Source organism: Gekko japonicus, unplaced genomic scaffold (genome assembly GCF_001447785.1).
Source record: "Gekko japonicus isolate JY-2015 unplaced genomic scaffold, Gekko_japonicus_V1.1 scaffold1167, whole genome shotgun sequence".
NCBI lineage: Eukaryota > Metazoa > Chordata > Lepidosauria > Squamata > Gekkonidae > Gekko > Gekko japonicus.
The window spans coordinates 265,579-285,147 of record NW_015165272.1 but is presented as its reverse complement, the minus strand read 5'-3'; the positions used below and the strand labels follow the sequence as shown (position 1 = coordinate 285,147).

Genomic DNA, 19,569 nt, shown 5'->3' with positions numbered 1-19,569 from the left:
GGTAGGTGTACCTTGGGTCTTAGGCATTCGTGGTACTATGTGGTCCCAGGAATAATTCTTTACTTAGCTGGTAAACTTGAAGTAAATAGGATTTATTTAACGAAGGTATAAACACGAGGGTGAACAAGGTAAACAGTTCTGGGAATGATTTGATCATATGCTTGGTGTCTCTCACAAGCCTCTCCTTTACTGACAGAGAGGATAAAGCCACTTTGTAACAATATTTCACGGTATTTTTCTTAGAGACTCTCAGCTTTCAATTGTAACTCATATCACAGAGACTTTACTCTTGTATTTCACATAGGAAACGTCTCACACAGAGACCTCAGGACAACTCTCATATATATTGCTCCTACACAGCACACTCTCCTCTGACTCTCTCTGGTTAACTGTTTAACTCCGAACTAAGCAACCCACACAGGGAAGCCTCTTCTTATCTGTTTAACTGTTTTTTCTCAACTCCCTAACTCAGAACTCTCTAACTGTCATCCTTAACTGTTACTCTTGACTGACATATCGGTTCATCCACACAGCATTCATTCCAAAACCCCTCCCCCTCTCTGTCACTCACCAATCATATCACTTGCCTGAGTTCAGCATCCTAGTCTGCCATACATCCATACAAACCACTTTTAAAGACACACACACAATAAAACATGGAATCGTTACAGTCACCTTTTGAGAACCATTTCTAATATCTGTCATACAGTTTCAAATATGATGATGAGTTCTTTCAGTCTGTGAACACTTCCACATGGTCATGACTACCATTTTGGTCACATTGCCACTGTAAATCTATAGGAATTCACAGCAGCAGTGGAGCCTCCTCACAGGATAATTCCCCATTCTTTTCCCTCATGCCTGCCATTTCTCAGCTCCTGGCCTTCATGAACACTGGCAGGCTTTCTGTTGGTCATTTTAAATAAGTAGTGGATGTACACAGTATATAACAATATACCTTCTGCTAATTTAAAAAAACAAAACCCTGGTGTCAAGGGTGTGTGTGAAAATTCCCCCATCTTCTCCATACTTCCCCTCCAACCCATTTTGCGTGTGATCTTCTAGGAAGGATCATACCTATGTAGGGCTGGGGAAACTCACAGTAGAACTAAGGAAAACCTGGAAAGGGAATGATGATGTCATGTGGAAGCCCCAAAGCACTGCTGAGGAAGTTAAACTTCCGTGTGGAAGCAACCTAGGCATCTGTGTCTTTTATGGAAACTATAGAGAACTATTTGATTCAGCATAAATTTTAATACCTTTGCATAAAATGTTCTTCTCTTAGCCCCTTAAAACAAGCACTTTGACTTCTGTATCTTTATTTTAAGAGGCATCATGGAGGCAAGTTAATATTTCTAGATCTGTGGACCTTTAATTCTCAGTACTATTATTAAGGCAGTATCAAGCTTTATAAAATAATCAAGGATTGCATTGTAAAACTGGACTATAATAGTATGTTTTCATGCCTGACGAGTTTGTTCTCCTGTTGCAATAGGACTACCTTTTCAGCATAAAATACCAGAATACTTATACACATTGATGGTCCCCAAGTTACAATGAGCCTTTGTGATGGACGTTTTACCATCAGCGGTGCTAACTTGACGTTATTCAAGGATTCCCTATTCTGAAAGAATTTGTTCATTTCCTGCGGGAAGAATTGAGACCATATAGCACATAATTGTATTTGACTGCCCATGGAGAGCTGAACTATGAAAAAGTTTCTTTTGCCTTTATTTTCTCTAATAATTCTGGAGTCTACTATGACAATAGAATCTAAGATTAGTTGGGCTGTTTCAGATTCTGATTGCAATGTTACCTTCTGTTTGGCGAAAAAAATTGCAACCCTATATTGAGTGATCTTCTGTTGTAGTCCATGTGGCTTTTAACAGTCTAATTAAAGTAAAGGCAATTCATCATATTAAGGGAAGGACGCGGAGACTGCGAATGGCTTGGCGTCCTTCCAGCCTATGGCTCATCCCAAGGGTGGCAGTGGGGCCAGGATTGATAACCCCCCTTCGTCATTGGTGTTGTGCAACGCCAGGTCCATTAACAACAAAACCACAACCCTTCAGGATTTTGTGTTGGAACATCAGGCGGACATGGCGTGCGTGGCCGAGACCTGGGTGAGGGAGGGTGAGACAGTAGCTCTCATCCAGCTTGCCCCCCGGGTTATTCGGTCCTTCACTAATCACGGACTAGGGGGCGGGGGGGGGGGAAGAGTGGCTATTTTCATTCGGGAGGTTTACTCCTTCAGGGTGCTCCCAGCCATGAAGATCGCGGGCTTAGAGTGTGTCGGCGTGATGTTGGAGGCTGTGGAGAGTGTGGCGATCTGGCTGGTGTACCGGCCGCCTAATGCACCGGCCAGTAGCCTGCTGTCCCTGCTGGAGGCCATATCAGGCTGGGCGTTGGACCACCCTAGACTGATTGTCCTGGGTGATTTCAACGTCCATGCCGAGGACGCGACCTCGAGCTGGGCTACGGACCTCGTGTCATCCATGGCGGCGCTGGGACTCTCACAGTTTGTATCGGCCCCCACACATCGGGATGGTCACATGCTCGATTTGATCTTTACGGCGAGGGTGGCGGAGGATTGGATTTCTGCTGAGGCAGTGCCATGGTCTGACCACCTGGCTCTGAAGGCCCATCTGAATGTTCCACCCCGACCTGTTGTAGGCGGTGAGCAAATTTATGCTCGCCCGCAAAGCCAGACGGACCCGTTGCGGTTTCAGAGGGCTCTGTGGGATCCGAGGCCCCCAGGTGGCTCGTTGGATGAGCTGCTGGAGGACTGGCAAGCCCGGCTCTCCGCAGCCATCGACGAGATCGCTCCCAGGTGTCCTCTCCAGACTTGTCTGAGGCGGGCTCCTTGGTATACCCAGGAGCTGTGGCTGATGAAGGGAGAACTGAGGCAACTAGCGAGACGGTGGCGTTGTGCTCGCGACGAGGCGTCAAGATCATCCTATAGGACGTTTATGAGATCCTATGAGATGGCAGCCAAGGCTGCTAAGAAGGATTTCTTTGCAGCTGAGATTGCATCTGCGAGCTCACGCCCGGCCCAATTATTTAGTACGATTTGGTCTTTGACAGACCTGCCACAGGGCAGGCGAAATGATAGGTAAATGGATATTGGCTGTGAGGCTTTTGCGAGCTGTTTGGCAGATAAAGTCCTGACGCTCCGCGGTGACCTCCCCGCCACGATTGAGACAGTGAGTGAACTTGAGGCCCCTTGCGAGTCTTCGGTACCGGGTTTAGAGTGCTTCAGTTCACTCAGCCTGGACGAAGCTGACAGATTGCTCGTTTCTGTGCGCCCAACCACATGCGACCTTGATCTGTGCCCCTCCTGGCTCATTAAGGCGGGTCATGAGGGGTTTTGAGGTGCTCTGCGGGAGATTGTCAACAAGTCCCTTATTGAGGGACGATTCCCTGGAGAACTCAAGGAGGCGATAGTCCGCCCTCTTAAAAAAGCCATCTCTGGAACCGGCCAATTTGGCCAACTATCGGCCAGTGTCCAACTTGCCCTATTTGGGCAAATTGATAGAGAGGGCGGTGACGACACAGTTACAGGGCTTTCTGGATGACGCTTCAGTCCTTGATCCTTTCCAGTCCGGCTTTCGCCCGGCTCACGGGACGGAGACTGTTCTGGTTGCCTTGACAGATGATCTCCGAAGGCATCTGGATCAAGGTGGTGTGGTGGCATTGCTGCTGTTAGATCTGTCGGCCGCATTTGATACAGTCGACCATCAGCTGCTGACCCACCACCTTGCCGACGTGGGGATTCAGGGGCTTGCCCCTCAATGGTTTGCCTCTTTTCTCCAAGGTCGGGGACAGAGGGTGGCCATTGGGGATCAGCACTCCCGGAGGCATCCTCTTGAGTGTGGGGTGCCTCAGGGGGCAGTGCTGTCCCCAATACTATTTAACATCTATATGCACCCCCTCGCCCAGATTGCTCGGAGTTACGGGCTAGGGTGCCATCAATCCGCGGATGACACCCAGCTCTATGTAATGTTGGGCGGCCGGTCAGATTCTGACCCGGATGACCTTCACTGGGCATTGCATGCTGTGGCTGGTTGGCTCAGGCTGAGTCGGCTGAAGCTAAACCCGGCGAAGACAGAAGTCTTGGGCTTAAGTCGGGTCGGTTCAGGGCTGGGGCTCCCTCTCCCGGCCTTTGACGGGGTGCCTTTGGTGCCGGCACCAAGGGTTAGGAGTTTGGGGGTGCTCCTGGACTCCTCCTTAACGATGGAGGCCCAGGTAGCAGCCACTGTCAAGTCAGCCTTTTACCATCTGCGGCTGGCACAGCAGTTGGCTCCCTACCTTGACCGCGATGACTTGTCCACAGTGATCCACGCAACGGTCACCTCGAGGTTGGACTACTGCAATGCTCTCTACATGGGGCTGTCTTTGTCACAGATCCGGAAGCTGCAGCTGGTGCAGAATGCAGCAGCCAGGCTGTTGATGGGCCTCTCTAGGCGAGACCACATCCAGCCTGTTCTGAAGGCGCTGCACTGGCTGCCAATAGCATACCAGGTCCACTTCAAAGTGCTGGTTCTTACCTATAAAGCCCTATATGGCCAGGGTCCAGCTTACCTAAGGGACTGCCTTTCCCCATATGTTCCCCCAAGGGCAATACGATCGGGGGCAAAACATCTGGCTGTCCCAGCCCCTAGAGATGTTAAATATGCTGCAGCTAGGGCCAGGGCTTCTTCGGTGGCGGCTCCTATCGGGTGGAACAAGCTCCCGGAGGAGCTCAGGGCCCTACGGGACCTTATGCAGTTCTGCAGGGCCTGCAAGCCGGAGCTCTTCCCCCAGGCTTTTGACCTCCACCGCGCTGCCATTTTTGGCAATGCGAACTGGCCTTGGGAATGAAGAACGCACATCGTGCAGACCGATCAAGAAGAGACAGTAGAACCTCTGGAACATTGCATTGGAGTCTCCGTCTTGGATGATATATTGTTGTGAGCACCGATTTTAAATGTAAATGTAATTGATTGTTTTATCTGGTTTTAGTGTTGTGTATGGCAGTTGCCTCTTGTTCGCCGCCCTGAGCCCATGTGGAAGGGCGGGATATAAGTCAAATAAATAAATCTGTTTCTTTTCTGGGCAGAGCCGGCGAGTTTCCTTTGCCAATCCAATCTATCAGGAAGAATTGGCAGATGATATTGATAGGCGAAGCCCTGCCGTTAGAAATCATTCTTCAAATGGGTCTCCGTCTTCCCGAAGCATTAAACCTTCTTCTAATCATCAAACCAAGGTAATACCAATGACTCTCTTTATTCAAAGGAGTTTTCCAGAAGAAATACTCTCTCCATGGTTCAAGAACTTTGTGTCTGATTAACTGGAGGAAGGGAAGTTCTTCAGTCATGAGCAAGTGCTAAGGCTTAGAATTAAAGATCTTCAAGTGTCAGCAGAAGGCATTTTTGTGGATACCCCCTCTCTTTCCCAGAAATCCCAGTGTCCTCCAAAAAATTCCTATGCTAAGTGCAGGTGTTCCAGAATGATGTGTGATACAGCACAGAGAGGGGCCCAAAGAGGAAGAAGGATCAACTGTATGTGTACAGAAGTGCTTTTAGTTGAGTATATAACAATCTTTGGTTCCAAGTATATAGGCTTAATCCAAAAAACTCATGGAGGTAAATTCATACAGCTATATGCAGTTTGTAAAAAAAACATAGTTTGCTGAGCTAGTTCATAACAAGAGATACTTGCTGCTTCTACCGGGCGTGAGCCCGATTCTGTTTTAAACTCTTAGGCATTGCCCTGTTTCTAAATTAGCAGACCTCTCTTTAGTTGTAGGATTTCAGTAAGATTAATCATAGGCTTTTAGCTTATTCCTATGATCCTGAGAGACCTTTTTTTCCTCTTTTCCTATCCAGCCTATTACCACTCCAACCAAAGGACCCCTCTCCCCCGGATCTCGTAGCCATAAATATAAGAGCTCAAAGAAGTGTTTAGTAAGATTTGTTTCAGTTTTATGTATTCTCTATTTTTTCCTTTATTCAGCTCTTAAAACTTAATCAAATTTAATAATTTTCTCTGTTGTTCAAGATCAGTGAAATGGTCAAAGAAACTCTACCGTCTCCTACAGAAAGCATATATCCAGCGCTGCAGGGTTGTAAGGCACCTGTTGACACCATTTTGCCTCAGATTACATCAAATATTTGGTGAGTAGCAAGCACCAGGTTTGATTCACAAATGTTTATGGCTAATATTGTGTTGCCATTTCTTCTCATGGTGCTCACAGCATACTTATTCACAGGAAGGTTATACTCTTGAGCCACAAAAAGAACTAGTACCAGATGATGTCTTCTGTTGCGGAACACTTACAGAAGAAGAAAAAACCCACCAGAGTTTTCTTGGTGTATTATCTAGATGGAATTTTGAGTCTAGCCTTGCAGTTTTCATAAGAGGATGGAAAGTAGACTGTTGGTACATTCTCCTTCAGTGGGGGAAGACATCCAGATTGGCTAGGGGCAGGGTTCAGTTGGAGCAGGAGCGCACAGGAGCGGCGCTCTGCCAGTTAACAAGTTGACTCTCTAAGTCCAGTCTTTTGGCTGAGAAGTTTTTCCGGAGAACTTCTGTTTGGTGATAGGGACCTAGAAAAAGTTATTTTAGAGACCAAAGAGAATAGGAAGGCCATGCCATCAACGTCAAGGATAAGGATGGTAGAGTGACATAATTTCATTCCTTTACTAAGTAAAGGGCACCAATGCGAGGCAGGGAGAACAAGGGTTTCAGAGGCTCCTGCTCTTCAGGATACTGATCCAGATTCCAGCAAAGTTCATCAGGGCAAGAGATGCCAACACAGCAAACAAGGACACCAGGACCACCATGGAGGTGTTTGCAGTACATGGTTCCTGATAAACATTCAGAAAAGTCAGATCACTGAATCCAGATGCTTAGTTGATCTTGGGGCCAGAATTCACATGGAGTCGGCTATGATGTTCCTACCAAGGGGAAAAAACAAAAGAGGATTACACAAATAGTAAAAAAGGGTCCAGAAATAGAGATTGATCAACTTCATGCATTTATCTATTGTCCTAGGCGTGATTATTTCTCTAATAGATTTAGTTTCAGGTTCCATTCCAGACAGATGCAGTGGAAGTTGCTTCCTTACCAGAAAGATATAAAGAAGAAAGACACACAAACAGGTCACCTTGGCAGGAAGTTAAAAGTATCCCTGGGGTGGTGGACTACTCCAGTGAATCTAAAGAAGGGTGTGACCTTCCTACTACAGTCCCACCTGACAGTAACGACCAATGCCAGCACAAGAGGCTGGGGTGCCCATTGTCAAGCACAGGTTGTCCAAGGCAAGTGGACTCAGGCGGAAGTCAGTCAGCATAAATTGGCTGGATCTGAGAGTTATCAGACTAGCCTTACTTGGCCTTCCAAGATCATCTTTAAGGCAAAAAAAGTATTAGCGCACCAAAAAAAAAATGGTGAACTTCAACAGGCAAGGGGGCATGAGATCAAGACATGAGGCTGAGTTCTTGCTATAGTGGGCAGAGAGGTACCTGATGCCAATAAAAGCATACCTAAAGAGTATGATCAACTTACAGGCAGACTGGTTGAGCAGAAGGGACCTGGATCCAGCGGGATGGAAGTCAGGAAGTCTTTCAACAGCTGACCAGGCAGTTCGGGATGCCGAAAATTGACCTATTGGTGTCTTCCCACAACAACCAGGTTCCTGTCAAGATAACCATAAGGTTATCTCGAAGGGGACGGTGCTCTGTACCACAGGTGGCTGAAGGGGCTCCTATATGCCTTTCCGCCAACCACACTGATTTCCAAGATCATTAGCAGGATAAGGAGGGAACAGGTAGAGGTGATCTTCATTGCTCCCTTCTGGTCCAGACAACCCTGGTTGCCAGACCTGATAACCCTGGTTGTTGGTGGATTCCCTGTGGAAACTCATGGTTGTTCAGGACTTGCTAGTACAAGGTCCAGTTCACTGCCGAGGCTGGGTACAGCTGACGGCGTGGAAATTGAGCGGGAAGTTCTAGAAAAATCAGGTTTCTCTTTGGAGATAATAGCTATCATGGTGCAGATGAGGAGACCTGCTGTGAGGCGAATTTATAGCTGCATATGGAGGACCTTTTAAAATTGGGCAAAGTCTAGGAGTTTGGAACCAGTAAATTCTGCGTATAAAGATGTGATCGTGTTTCTGCATGAGGGCTGGAAATAAGGGCTGAGGCCAGACACCCTAAAACGACAAGTCACAGCTCTGGCAACAGTGCTGGGCCACAGGAGACTGAGAAACCTATCAAAAACAAGCATGTCAGGCATTTCTTGAAGGGCGCAACGCAATTGGCTTCACTGGTAAAACACAGATTCCCAACATGGAGCAAGATCCTGCAAGCTCTTACAAAGGTACCATTTGAGCCCCTGAAAACTGTTGAATTAAAATTTCTGTCTTGGCCTTCCTAACAGCACTTCAGTGCGAAGGGTGTCAGAGTTAGCAGCCTTATCTATAAGGAAAGAACTATGCATTTTTCGTAAGGACTTGGTGATTTTGAGGACGGATCCTTCTTTTTTACCAAAGGTCATTTCTCCATACCACATCAATCAACAGCTGGTTTTGCCTTCCTTTTGTCTCAAGCCAAAATATCCTAAGGGGAAGGCTTGGCACAAGTTAGACATGCACAGAGCCCTGCATATCTACCTGGACAGAACAAAGAATTTTAGGCTTTCTGATCCCGTGTTCATGCCACACAACAACCCGTCACTGGGGAGAAGAGTGTCTATTGCCTTTTTGTTCAGATCATGCATCATTAGGGTGTATGAACTGCAAGGTCTTCCAGTCTCTAGGAATGTCACTGCTCATTCCACCAAAGTAGCCTCTTCAGCAGCCTTTGCTATGAGGGCTCTGATGGAAGAGATTTGTAGGGCTGCCACGTGGTCAATATTCTCCATCTTCATCAAGCACTACCGGATTGACCAGGTAGACTCTGCAGAAGTGTCCTTCAGTGGAAGGGTGTTGCAACAAGCTGTGGAGTAGAAGGCAAATGAATGACCCATCCCTGGGTGATCACTTTGGCACATAACCAATCTGGATGACGTCCCCTACTGAAGGAGAATGAAACACTGGAACCTACCTGAAGGTTTCTTCTCTTCAGTGGGGTGAAGTCATCCACTTCCCGACCAAAGAGGAGAGCACAGAGACATGTTGAAAGACTTTCAGAGCTGGCCTATACTAAGACTGGTGGGATCAGCTGATCCAACCAAGAGAGACTTGCCAAAATTTGCATAGCCCCGACCTAACCAATCTGGATGACTTCGCCTCACTGAAAGGAAGAAACCTTCAGGTAGGTTCCAACATTTCATTCTGCTGTCTGTGTTTTAGGGCACACTGTTTCTCTCTAGGGGTGTGCAAAAAAAATATATTCGGATTCGGGTTTATTGAACCCGAATTTTTTCGGGAAACCCGAAAAAACCCGAATTTCTATACCGGTAAACCATAGATATCCGAAAATTTTCGGAAAACCCGAAAAATTCGCGTCCATTATAACCAATGGGGCCATTGAAGTCAATGGCAAAAAACCTCTTGAAACTTTGCGGGGGGCTGGGGGGGAGGGGGTAGAGCCTCCAAATTTGGACCGTGGCTGCTCAAGCCTCTCCCTGAAAGACCCCCAAAGTTTCGAGAAGATTGGTCCAGGGGGTCCGATTCCAGGGGCATCCAAAGAGGGTGCCCCCAGTCCCCCCAGATCAGCTTGCTGTATTCCCGGTTTGCCGCCGAAATTCGGCGGCAATGCATTTCAATGGGATTTTAACCTTCTGCTTTCCTTTTTGCAGACCCCTGGGGGGGGTTAGAGGGAGAGGCTCCAAACTTGGAGGGTGGTTACTGGAACCTCTCCCCAACATGCCCACCAAATATCAAGAAGATTGGACCAGGGGGTCCAATTCTATGGGCCCCCAAACAGGTTGCCCCCATCCCTCCATTGTTCTCTATGGTGGGAAAAAAAATACTTTTTTTCCCACCATAGAGAACAATGGAGGGATGGGGGCAACCTGTTTGGGGGCCCATAGAATTGGACCCCCTGGTCCAATCTTCTTGATATTTGGTGGGCATGTTGGGGAGAGGTTCCAGTAACCACCCTCCAAGTTTGGAGCCTCTCCCTCTAACCCCCCCTAGGGGTCTGCAAAAAGGAAAGCAGAAGGTTAAAATCCCATTGAAATGCATTGCCGCCGAATTTCGGCGGCAAACCGGGAATACAGCAAGCTGATCTGGGGGGACTGGGGGCACCCTCTTTGGATGCCCCTGGAATCGGACCCCCTGGACCAATCTTCTCGAAACTTTGGGGGTCTTTCGGGGAGAGGCTTGAGCAGCCACGGTCCAAATTTGGAGGCTCTACCCCCTCCCCCCCAGCCCCCCGCAAAGTTTCAAGAGGTTTTTTGCCATTGACTTCAATGGCCCCATTGGTTATAATGGACCCGAATTTTTCGGGATTTTTTTTTTCGGGATTCGGAAAAATGCATAGGAAGCCATTTTGGGATTGCAAAAGCCGAAAAAAGCCGAAAAACGTTATTTTCGGCTTTTTTTCGGTTCGGGATCCCGAAATGCACATCCCTATTTCTCTCTGCAGAAAGAAGACATACATTCCCCATACTGAATAGTGGTCCTGATTGTGGAAGCTCATCTCCTCCTCCTAATGTTGCAAAACAAGGCTTGGATCCTAAATTGCCTTTGTGTTGGCATGACTGCCAAACCACCAATTGAAGGGCATTTCCTATGGTGAGGGCAATTTCTGCTGGTGTCTCTACAGCCGCTTTAACCTCTGCACTGTTCCTGGGGTTCCACTGACTTACAGAAGCACAATTTTGAGGGCACAGAAGGCTGCAGTGGAAAGGAGGGAATTTCCCTTCCTTTGGCATGATTCGGTTTACATTGCTTGGAATCCCTGTCCAAGCCTTCCAAAAAAAACCAACCCTCCACCTGTGATAATTTCCACGCCTAAGAGAGAATTGACCTGAGAGCTTAGTGGCCAGCTGAAGATACTCACGCAGGCATTTTCCATAGCAGGGAAGAATTGTGTACAAATGAGAAATCTGTTCAGTTTCTCTTTTCTGAGAGCTGTGAAACTCCAACCAATTAAGCTCAGGTGTAGGGAGCATTGTTTTTCTCAGGGGTCGTTTCATAGAAAAAGAGCTAGGGGAACTCATTAGCATAACTCATTAGCATATGCCACACCCCCTGACATCACCGGAAGTGTGTCATAAGGCCACACCCCCTGACATCTCTGGAGATGTGTCATAAGGCCACACACCCCGCCCCCAACGGTCCCGGCCACCGCCGACCTTGCAGCTCCACTGCCGAGCCCCATGAGGGGCCCGGTGGTGGACCTGCAAGGCCGGCGGGAGTGCAAGGAAGCCCCACGAAGGCCCTCCCTGGCCCCAGGCAGGCAGGGGTGGGGAGAGGCAGGGAGGAAGCAACTTACCCTCCCTCTTCTCCTGCCTCCTCCTGGCTGAATGAGGGCCGGAAGTGGGGTGGCCGGAAGCAGGGGGCGGGGCTTCATCATGTGCCCCGCCCCCCGTACCTCACCCGGGGGAACTGCGATCCCCCCCGAAATGACCTCTGGTTTTTCTAATGGGCAAAAAACTATTTGGAACAAAAACCTGTTTCTTTGGGGAATGACGTGGTATTTCTGACTAGTGTTAGGCTGCAGTCTTGCAACGATGAAGTCCCACCAACTTCTGTAGCACAGTGTGTGGTACATGATAATAGCAGGCATTGATTTACATGTTGGTCAGTGTCACCTCTAAATCCTCTTATTTCCCAAAGGTGGCGGGGGACTTTTTAGGACGGCAGAGTGCTCATTAGCTGCAAAGTCTGGTGTGAGCATTTTTAGCAAAGAATCAGACTATATTCTTACACATACCTTGTTACATAATATTTTTAAGTGCCTAAAGAAGGTAGGAGGGGAAAGCCCATCTAACGTTTCCCCCTCTTCTCCTTTTATCTCATTTAAGGGCGAGAGGGTTGGGGCAGCTCATTCGAGCAAAGAACATCCGAACTGTGGGTGACTTGAGTTCTCTGACAGCAGCCGAGATCAAAACACTTCCCATCCGTTCTCCCAAGGTCTCCAATGTGAGAAGAGCTCTTAAAGGATATCATGAACAACAGGTAAGCTTATTTGTAGTGTTGTAACTTTAGAAAAATCTTTTAACGAAATTTTGGGGGAGGAGGCAGACACTACTGCTAGATTTGAGTTTTAAGTTCTACTAGAACCAGATGGAATTTGAAATTAATATAATGATATTAATGCATAAGTACTCAAGACTGGAGAGTATTTGCATCTCAGCAGTGTCTTTTGCTATTTAATTTGAGCATTTAAAATGTATCCTCTGTAATATTAGAGGTAGATTCCAACAGCAAAAGTTACAATGAAATAGAAAAACACTGTTTGTCTTTAAAATTAGCTGCTAAAATATCGTGGATTTGAGGAAATAGTTGACCTGGACGACACAGAGAAACCAGTCAGTGACACAGATGAAAAACCCTTTCCTTCAGATGACGAGAAAGTTGCAGCAGGTAAATATTAAGTGTTGTTACAGGGTGTCTATGCAAGGACTTTTGAAAACAGTGTAATATGTACAGCCAAATGTCAAGCACTCTGTGGGGTGTTAAATTTTTGGCAGCTGGAAGTGTTGGTGGATGCAGAATGGTACTGCATGTTTGACAGGAGTGAGCTTATAAGAATGGTATCCTGTTCTGAGGCATCTGTATTGGATGCTTGCTGGGATTTTGAGTCCAGTTCAAGGCTCTGGTTTTGGCCTGTTAAGCCCAGCATGTTCTGACCCTTGAGCACCTTCTCCTCTGTGGCCTACCCACCAATGTCCCCAGTGGAGCCAGTGAGGCCCTCCTTAGGTTCTATCCCATTGTAAAATCGGCAGAGCTCTGGGAAAGTCTTCATTTGTTGTCATCATCCCTGGCCTCTTTTCAGATGCTTATTTCGCCAGGTATTAGGACACTTTATTTTACTCATGTAACTCTTGTTGATGTGTGTATGTTTGGATGCTTTTATTAACTTCGCCTTGTGAATCTGTGTTGTAAGGCAGTTCATAAAACTGGATTGGATTCAGGTGACTGTGAATGGAATAAACTTATGGGATGGATTTCTGGGGGATGCAGCCCAAAGGAAAACCACTTTCTTGTGTGAGCTCTTCCATGAACTGAGCAAGAGCTTTCGGCAGAATGGAGGGAGTTCTGACTATTCCCTTTCTTGCTGTACTCTGTGTTCTACAGCAGGGGTGTGCCATTTTTTTAAAAAACGGGTATTTTCTGTTCAGGTCTGGGGGGTCAGTAGACCCAAGAAGAAAAATATTGGTTAAAAAAAAAAAGCCAGTACTATCCTGGAGCTGGCTTGGCTTCTCCAGGAGAAGCCAGCTCCAGGATCTGCTGTGCCATGGGAATCCGGTCACTCTCCGCGGCGCACAGATCCTGGGTGGGCAAGCTTCTCCCGTAGCTCAGTGCACAGGAAGCCTGCCTTAAGCCGAGTCACCGGGAGCAGTCTACTCCTTGCTGGCACAGCTGATTCCTCAGACTGTCTTCTGCGGTGCCATTAAACTAAAGAGACTGCAGTAGAAACCTGATAAACAGCTGAGAGGCGGGAGCACTCTGCTCTTTTCAGATCTACCCAGTAATTCCCAAATATATCCGGGATTTGAGGGGAATGTTTTTTTTCAATTTTCCCAAGAAAACCCGGCTACATTTGGGAAGCTGAAATATTTTCTGGTATATTTTCAGCTCAGGTAGATTTGAACGCACACCCATATTCTACAGCCCACTTTGTTCCCCCAAATGCCCTGACCCTCAGGAACAACTTGGGAGCAGGGTGCTTTGGAGGCTGGTTAGGTAAGGAAGAGAAAGTTCACACTTTGTTGGATCCAACCTACTATTGTTAATATATACCTAAATAATTTTATCCCAACACAAGCCTGCTGCATGCATTGCCCCCAGCTGCCTTTTCTGCAGCTGTTCCACATGCCTCTTCCAGCCATGTTGTTTAAACCATTACACAATAAGCTAGTGATTCCTACCCTCTTGGGATTGGCATGATGAATACAGTAGCCCCGTCTAGCCTGTTCGAGCTCGGAAGCTTAGCTGGTTAGTATTTGGCTATGAGACCACCAAGGAAGTCCAGGGTTGCGATGCAGAGGCAGGCAGTGGTAAACCACCTCTGAATATCTCTTGCCTTGAAAACTCTACGGGGTTGCAATAGGTCTGCTGTGACTTGGCAGCACTGTCCACCACCGTGATGGGCGAAAGTTGTATGCAAGAGGACAGCAACTGTGTTGCTGCTGGAACACACCGTGGTTTTGTTTCTCATATAGATGCAATTTTCTCTTCTTCGTAGACTTGAGTGAGCCCATGACCACCAATGAAGATGCACAGTCGCCTTCAGACCTCTTATCCCAGATCAATGTGCTTGCTGCTCAGATTACTTCAGAAAATCTTCACAGCTATTCAGGCAGTGAACTTTTTGAAATGCAAGAGAAACTGTATAACATGACAAACTGTATTATGAAAAATCTGCAATCCCGTTGGAAATCACCACCCCATGAAAGCACGGTTTAATAATTTGTACGTAAAAGCTAATTATTTGAGGAATAGGCTTAAATTACAGGACACTTTTATCTAAAATCCTGCATTTTTGAGTTGAACTCTTATGGGTTACTTTAGTGAGATGGGGGTTTTGTAAATATTAAAGCATCAAGGTGTAAAAAAAATTTTTAGTTCTTCATGTTTATTATTTAGAGTTTTTTGCTCCAGTGCACAGATTCTGAAATAATTTTGTTAAGATGTGCAATAGCAAAAACTGTGAAACTTAACATATGTAGTACCTTAACTATATTTTTTCAGATGTGTATTTTTTTACTCCTGTGTAAAAGATCAGATCTCATTGCTCTTGAAGTGTTAACTCTGACTTGCCAAAAGTAATAAGATCTCCCAGATGCTGGTACTTTGGCCAACACTGGCCTTCTAGGGTGCCTTTCATATTAAGACGTGCAGTGCTTAATTTGGGCAACCATATTTCCAAATGTTTTTGTCATCAGTAATTTTACACTGTTCTGTTTTTGCATGCATTCCTTGTATACAGAAAGGGAAAGTATATTATTACGCAATTGATGCAGTATTCTCAGGATCCAAGCACATGTCCTTGGAATTTTATATGCAAAAGAACTCTTCCCCTCGCCTGCCAACCTCTCTGTTCTCTCCCTTCCTCTGGCGACAAATAGGTTGGACATAATAACTTTGTACATTGTATATAGATCTAACAATTGCAGATATTATAAATTATCTCTATGTAAAATGAACTGTCATCTTGGGTGTGAGAAATCTTGTTTGTATACTGCACACAGTGTTTTACCAGCATGAACAGAGATGATAATGGGATCGATTCAGCTGTTATGAATGTTATATATATATATATATATAAAAATAAAACAATGAACAGTTCTTTAATTTGTAATCATATTTGAGTGGATTTTGTCTTTATTGTGCTGTGAGGCAGTGAGTCTAAAAGTTTGCATGTGGATGAGACTCTTCTGCTATAGCATATTTCATGTCTTCAAGAGGCTATAAGTAGTTTACTTGTCAGGCAATGGGATGAGTCTCCCATATACAGATATAGATTATTTGGCTGTGACCTCAGGCTGCACTTAGTCACTTATTGTCTGAACACAAAATGATGCTCTGGCACTAATTGAGAATGACGAAAATACATTTTAGAGGGAGTTAGACCAGTGAGTAAGTAAAGTTAAATTTGAAGAATGATAACTGGTATATCATTTTATGAAGTTGTGTACAAGGGAAACAGGAAGCTAAATATACCTCCAGTGTATTGTGGAGAAACAGACTTGCACATAAGTAGCATATGATTTCTGCTTGCACAAAGTCTGGGTTAAAAAACACCCCATGTACCCACATATCAAATATATTCCCAGTGCAGTCCCCCCACCATGTTGCATAGCAAACTACTGAAGACAGAAAACTTTCAAAAGGAGACTACTAATTCTCATAACCAGAAGTCCAGTGGCACCCTAAAGAACAACATTTATTCCATCATGAATGTTGCAATTTCAAATGACAGACTTGTGTTTGGTTCTCTCATGGGGATTGACTTAATATATTCTACTGTCTGCATTGAACAAACACTTCCCCCTATCCTACTATTAATAGTTTGGGCCTAGCTCCCACACTATCACTGTAAAACTTGAGCAAACAGAAAGCAGTGGGATCACAAGGCCAAAAAAGAAGAAAAACAAACTTAGCCCAATAGTCTTCTCCCAAGCGAAGCAAAAGGGTAGAGGGAAGTTCAAATTAAAGGCTGACCCTATCTTGAGTAATCTATAGGTTTCGTGTGTGTGTGTGTGTGTGTGTGTGTGTGTGTAAAAACAAACAACCATGGCTTGCAAGCACAGAAAAGACTGCCACTAGCAAAACCAGAAGAGTAGACTAGCTGGAACCTGCAACTGTTCACTGTAGCTGCTTGCCACCTCTTGAAAGAGTTGGTGGTGCCTCCTAATTCAAGGTAAGCCCATTCCAATTTCTGGAATGTAAATCTGTTCCGTAGTGATGTGGGCCACTGTTGGTTGAACAAACAGGAGTCCACCAGGAAAACAAAAGCTCTACTGGACCACTGGAGGTTAACAAGTAGGAAGAAATGCAACAAATGATCTAGCAATAAACTCTACTGCGGGGGGGGGGGGACTATGAACTATTCCATGTGTGGGAACTGGTATGACATAGGGGTTACAGTGTGTCCAACTAAGATCTGGCAGACCCAGGTTTAAATCTCCAAGCTGCTATGGAAGCTTGCTGGGTGATCTTGAACCAATAACCATCTCTCAGCCTAAGCTACCACATGGGGGCTCTGTGAGAATAAAATGGAGGAGTAGAGAACGATATAAGCCACTTTGGGACCTCAGTGGAAGAAAAGGTGTGTAAATGTCATAAATAAATGTGATTCTTATCATTTTGAGTTGCGTTTTTCATTTAAACCTTGAACAAAGTCTCTGAGATCTTGGTAAATATATTAACATGCATACACAGAAACTTGTAATGTGGCATAAGATTCTGAACAATCTATGTACTAACATTGTACACATCTTCATTCACGTTTCTGGTCCTGATGCTGAAATAATTGAGTACCAGTTGGGTGTATTAATTAGAGCAAGGGGTCCTCAGCACGGCACCCATGGGAACCATGGTGCTTGCTAACACCTTTTCTAGTGCCCACCACGTGATTTTAGAAAGTGGGTGGGGCCACATGAGCTCTTGCCCAGCAGGGCTTCTGATTGGGCACTGAAGATCTGATTGGCTATGCAAATTGAAGTAATTTTATTTCAGTGGCTGCTGCCATCACAGTGTTGGCCTTATTCTTTCTCACAACTGTTTCCCATTGTATTTTTTAAATTGCCCTTCTTTCCCCTGCACATGGGCTTGCTCCATGTGGTTGGCTCTGCCTCCTGCAACAGCCATTTTGTATCTTCACCCACCACTCATTGTAGAATTCCAGAGGTTCCCAAAGGATCAAAAAGTTTGGGGACCCCCTGAGTCAGTCTTAGACAAGGATCTGGGAGACGGTAGAAATGAAACAAATGCTGAGATTTCAAATGCTTGCAAAGATTGCTACTACTGTTTACCGATTTTGTTGTACTGGCAGTGGGTTAAGCCCTAAATCACTTGGTCATTGTTCTGTACTGGGTAGAAGTGGCCAATTTAAAAACAGAAGTGATTTAGGAATAGATTTAAGAAATCAAAGCTGCTTAATTATATGACATATTAATGTTGTGGGTGAATAAAACAGTTCTGAAGAAAAAAAAATGGCTTGATTTAAGATACGTAGCCACTGACGAACCATTCCTTAGTATATGAAAAGGAAAACTGTTGGCACCTGTCACATAATTTTTGTAAGTGTTATTTAAAATATTACATTTCTACTTGATTAATGGCACCTTTTAAGGGGATGGAGTGTTCTTAACTGAGTGGCTGATTAGTCAGTCGACACTGTCAATTTGAGAACAAATTACAGAATGTGATCCTGGGGTTTGGTGCTCTTAGTAGAACCCCTAAAGTAAGGCTAGGTTACGTTTCTGGGTAGGTTTACTGAAGAATGGGAAATGGTTTGACAAATTTCATACAGCGAGTGTTGTGGGCAGATGGGAGGGGAAGGGCATAAGGATTGTCCAGTAAGGTTATATGAGGAGAGATGAAACAGAAAGAGAAATGGGTCACCTCAAAATAAAGTTTGAAGTTCACATGCAGTATTGGATGCAGCTCGGCTTAAAGAGAGAACTGAGATGGTGGCAGAAGGACAAACGTTTCTGGAGTGATCTGAAGACGAAATACACAACTACTTTGAATAGTCTCTGGCTGAAGTTATAGCAGTCAAGCATACAGGTGATTGTGCTGAGGTAAACATTTTGAGAGGAGATACAGAATTAAAGAACTAGGGGTTTTTTTAATGAGTGGATATAGATGATGGAGAGGATGTGAAGGCTCAAAGATCACACTACAGTTGTGTGCTTTGGAGTTGAGTATGGTCACAGAATCTTAACCAGAAAATAATGTGGAAAAGAATACTTGGGAGATGATAGTGCGCAAAGTGAGAGGCAGGTAAATAGGTTTGGGGTGGACAAGGAACTGGCCTAACAAAAGCCAGTCAGCAGGTCTTCTACTGAGCTGAGCTAATCAAGATACCATTTTGTCCCATTCTTAAAAAAAAAAAAACACCTCCCACCACAGAATTCTCTCTGTTGCCAGCTTTCCTAGTGCTCTTCTTGAATTGAGTAGATGGTCCATTCTGAAAATTCCAGTGCATATGGGTGCTCTAGAGTTCCTTTAACACTGCTCATTCTGGTGCTTAATGTGAGTATGGTTTGGTCTATGATCGTCATGTAGAGATAAACAGGGGAAAATTGTACATGATTGTATTAGACCCTGATGTGGCTTTTGATACTATTAATTGGGTTGTTACTCTAGCTTCTATAGGATGTGGTGGATGTTTGTAAAACTATTTTATTTCTGCTACAGATGCCTCAAAGAGTTGTAATGATTTATGATTCGTTATTTTGTTGAAACATTCAGGGCTTCTGTTCCCAGTCAATGAGTTCACTTCAGTAAGTCCAACAAGTTGAATATTCCTGTATTGTCTCATCGGTAAAATCAGCTGAAGATTGAAAGTGAAGTTCCATGAATCTGCTAAAAATACCAGGCTTTTAATGGGAATACTTAAAACATTAGAATTTGTATACCATGACTGGAGGCAGGGCGGGCCGTTGGCTATAAGTGAGAGAAGCCCACCTTCTTCGTTCTTCGTAGTAAGATTGAATCCCATGGATCCATTCTGTCAATGGTGCCTATTTCCTCTGGTGCAAGGAACTTCCTGTTGATGAAAGAGGCTCTTGGGATTAGGGACAAGCCAACTGCATCAGGGGAAGGCTTCTTGCATTGAGGGAAACTGCCATTGTTGGTGGAACAGATCGGCAGGATTCAGCCCTTGATTGTGAGGCTTTGCTGTTTGCATCTTTTGTTTGTTTGTCCTACTGCTAACACAAATAAAGCCAATAATCAGG

The 19,569-nt window shown here is 45.3% G+C and overlaps 1 protein-coding gene across 1 annotated transcript in view; it reads left to right on the top strand.

Annotated features, from left to right (window-relative positions):
* RIF1 (replication timing regulatory factor 1) overlaps positions 1-14,609 on the top strand; it is a 47,645-nt gene extending 33,036 nt beyond the window's left edge. Inside the window, exons 30-35 of the mRNA XM_015410228.1 lie at positions 5,099-5,245; positions 5,868-5,945; positions 6,040-6,155; positions 11,959-12,112; positions 12,409-12,520; positions 14,346-14,609. Of these exons, the coding sequence (XP_015265714.1) occupies positions 5,099-5,245; positions 5,868-5,945; positions 6,040-6,155; positions 11,959-12,112; positions 12,409-12,520; positions 14,346-14,566 (828 nt within the window). The 3' untranslated portion in view covers positions 14,567-14,609. The remainder of the gene's footprint in view (positions 1-5,098; positions 5,246-5,867; positions 5,946-6,039; positions 6,156-11,958; positions 12,113-12,408; positions 12,521-14,345) is intronic.
* Positions 14,610-19,569: the final 4,960 nt, after the last annotated feature.